The 3,561-nt window shown below is 35.8% G+C and overlaps 1 protein-coding gene across 1 annotated transcript; it reads left to right on the top strand.

Moving 5' to 3' along the window:
* Window positions 1-309: 309 nt before the first annotated feature.
* On the top strand, window positions 310-3,001 carry MEAF6 (Chromatin modification- protein meaf6). Its single transcript, XM_051213900.1, has 4 exons — window positions 310-544; window positions 586-822; window positions 856-945; window positions 1,970-3,001. The coding sequence occupies exons 1-3, from the start codon at window positions 458-460 to the stop codon at window positions 919-921; spliced, it is 390 nt and encodes a 129-aa protein (XP_051069919.1). The 5' UTR covers window positions 310-457; the 3' UTR covers window positions 922-945; window positions 1,970-3,001.
* Window positions 3,002-3,561: the final 560 nt, after the last annotated feature.

Genomic DNA, 3,561 nt, shown 5'->3' with positions numbered 1-3,561 from the left:
GTATATTACTGTAAATAACAACAATCCGACTTCACTAGTTACAAGAAGACCTTGGCATGTTTGGATACAAACGATACCGAGATATACTCGATGGGGAGAAAAAATACCACTTCCCTTCTTTGTATCTGTACTCAAAAAGTATATATGATAATTTACGATACTTTTGAAGATTAATTTAACCGAGATAACTTCAAACAAAACAAAAACAGTAGTCTCGATGACGAATTAAACGATCAATACCATAAAATATATTCAGAAGAAAAATACCACTGTCCCTTTCGAATAGCACGCTCATAGTGTGCATATTTCTCTTACTCTTATTTACATATAGTATTGAACTGTTCATTTAATCATTCAAATGATTACTGTCAAGTTTACTACACTACTTTAGAACAACTACAGTTGAGTTTCGAACGGCGGTCAATTCAAACCCAGACAATGGTGGAATTTTAAAGGTATGAGGCCACAGATAAACCACAAATCCAATGTTTTGGATATCAAATCGGAACTTTTTGACCTCTTACGACAACGAAAAAGCCTGACAGTAAGTGAAATTTCTATCACGAACATAAAATGGAATATTAGGAGACACTAGAGGCATTAGAACGTCAAATATATCTGTTTGAAGGCAGCTATCTTGATGACACGGCTCCTTATGGGAACATTATCAAGGGCTGGGATAGATATTTGATGGCCAGCTCAAACCCCTTGGTCACTGGTAACTCCAACTTGTCATTTTCCAGGACCGTTGGGGATAAACGCGCTCGGAAATTCCGAGATTCCGATCGTCTTTTCTCAAGGTCTTCAGTCACTTCAGTTTCAGTAAGACTAATTCCTAACGAGCTTTTGTTCTAGTCTTTAAATTCACAGAATGAAAATAATTCAGGCAAGTGTGCTTGGTGTTTATACGTCAAATTCTAACATGTCGAAATGTGATGTGTCTTTGTAAGCTGTAATGCATTGAAACTGCATAATAGGGTCGACATTTTTTGTTTATGAATGACTGTTTTTCAACTCTTTTTTCGGTATTTGCATTTTTTTGCAGTTAGGTTAGCTAAAATGTGTCTAGTTTCTCTTACCTACACAGGGACTTCTAGAACAGTATTCAAGAGTTCATGTCATACTTCAACAAAGATTCAGAGAAATCGTTCCATGCCTATGAGAAATTCCTTTGGGATCGCCTTTATGTCAAATAGTTAGACATCAGCTGATACGTTCTTTCTGTTAAAACGCGACTATTAACCGTATTGTTATTTTTCACCTTGGTTTTCAACAGTCTGTTGGTCAGTAACGGTGCTTAAGTTGCCATAATTAGCTTCTTAATAAGTTTTAAGCTCTTTACGTCTTGAACAAATATTTTGGGTTCAATGCTCCCCCGTATTATTTCCTCTCTAATCATTCTCATTGTTTAGTACTTCCACCGTCATTGGTTCCATAATTATTCCAAATCCTTTACTATTTATTACTTGATCCAGATATTCAGGTGTTATGTTTTTGGAACTTGTGGGCTCTTTTTCTATTCAATATGGTCTGTTATTTAGCTTTTCTCATTCACTCTACTATCGCACTATACAACACATTGTATAAACAGATTTAGTGTGTTCAAAAATTTTGTCACTCATCTCAGTCAATAATAATGTGCTTAGAGGGCTAGTTTACATTGTGATTTATCCATAATCTTTTTCGCGATTTACTTATGAAGTATTAGTGCATGCGTACCTACACTTAGTATTCAAGTCCCTTTCCATTGTTGACTAACCTTGTATCAAGGTTAATGTAATTACTGTGAAGATAGCATAAATAAAAGTTTCTCTGCTTCACTTTGAATGCTACAGTAATTAATAAGTAACACTACGTTCTGTTCATTTTGCAAGTTTCTCAAAGTAAATGTTGAGCAGTTAAATCTTATTAATACTACTTTAGTTTACTTCTCAAGTATCCAAATGATTTTGCATTCTAAATTTCCTAGGAGTTCCTCCCAATCTACCTCCAGTCAACCAGCTTATTTCAGGACACTACAAACAACCTTCTCCTAATTTCATGTCCAATGGGTTTTCAGGAAATCAGTTCTCCCAAATTGGCAAGAGTTTTTCGGGTTTCAGTAACGCATCACAATCTGGTAAAAAGAAAAAATCTAGACAGCGATAGACTCTACTGAAACGACTCATAAATTGGTTTCAGAAATCTATGATATGGACAGATGAATAACAGTATTATAGAACTATATGGATTCCTCATCTTTTTTGAGTACAGTCACACTCAAAAATTACAATATTACTAGTATTCTGTTGTTTGATTACATTATGTAAAAGTATCTCATCAACATTGATATCTTTCTAACCTTTATAGTCAACTAATATACGTCGAACCACTATGGATTTTTTAAAGAATAGCCTTGGGATTAACTATAGTCGGGTGCGTATCACATTCTGTCATAGACACCATTTTTTCACTGTCTACACCAGTAAGGCAAGTCAAACTTGGACAAAGATGGACGCCTAAACTCTTGTTTTGGTTAATAAGTAAAGTTATGTCGTTCTCCAGGTTGTGATAATTTCCAACTGCTTAACCTTTCTCATACTTGTTCACAATGGCTTTACAGTGGTGTGGTAACTCGAACTGATATACGTACGTACCAAGTTCTACGTTGTTACTGACAGTGGGTTAGAGTCTTTATTTTTCTATTAAGAATTCAGACATGCTCCATGCAAAACGAATTGCATATGAGGTAGCTGCTTGTAAAGATAATTTTGTGCATACTTGCGATATGCATTAACACAGAACTCATGTTCCAGACGATATTTGACTCGAAATAGACTGGACATTATTACAATTTTCGACTTGGGTCACTTATGTTTAACCTTGGGTTTTCAATAGTATTATACATGTTACAAATGTAGACATTCTGTTCAGGGTATTTAGACTTACATAACAGGCACGAGGACCATTCAAAATGGAAGTCTTTTGTTAAGAGAATAGTCGAACAGTCAAATGCAACATGGTACACATATACATCAGTTCAAGCTTTCACAACCGAGATAAAAAAATTTTAGCGACACGCAGAGTGGAGGTAGCGATAGTATTAGTGGTGATAAAAAAGACTAGGTATCGAAAGCTCGACTCAAGGAAACAACTAGTGAAAGAAAAAGGATTACGAAAAATTTAGGAACTAGAGGAAGATAGAGTGGAGACACTCGCGTCACTGCAAATGACTTCTCACGATTGATCATTATGACGCGGACCCTAAGCACCTGTAGGCCGATTGTCACTGACCTCAAGCTGGTGCCACGCTTTGGTTCGGGCGTCCCTAGCTCTCTTCCAACCTAGAAAGGAGTAAACACAAGAAATCTAAAAGGAAGAATCCAGTTTGTCAAGCTTATTTGAAATATCCTAGAATAATGGTTAAAACTGATTACCGGCTTGAAAAATAATAAGCAACCGTGTGACCTAATTTACCCTTATCTTTGGTGACTTTAAAATTGAGGTAATATAAACGTCGAAGCATTAAGTAAATGTTCGTAGGTAAACAAAAAGATGTATCTCACTAAGGCAAGTCGGTGT

Source organism: Schistosoma haematobium, chromosome 3, assembly GCF_000699445.3.
Source record: "Schistosoma haematobium chromosome 3, whole genome shotgun sequence".
Classification (NCBI taxonomy): domain Eukaryota; kingdom Metazoa; phylum Platyhelminthes; class Trematoda; order Strigeidida; family Schistosomatidae; genus Schistosoma; species Schistosoma haematobium.
Note: the sequence above shows the minus strand (reverse complement) of the source record. Positions and strands in the feature narration are given on the sequence as shown.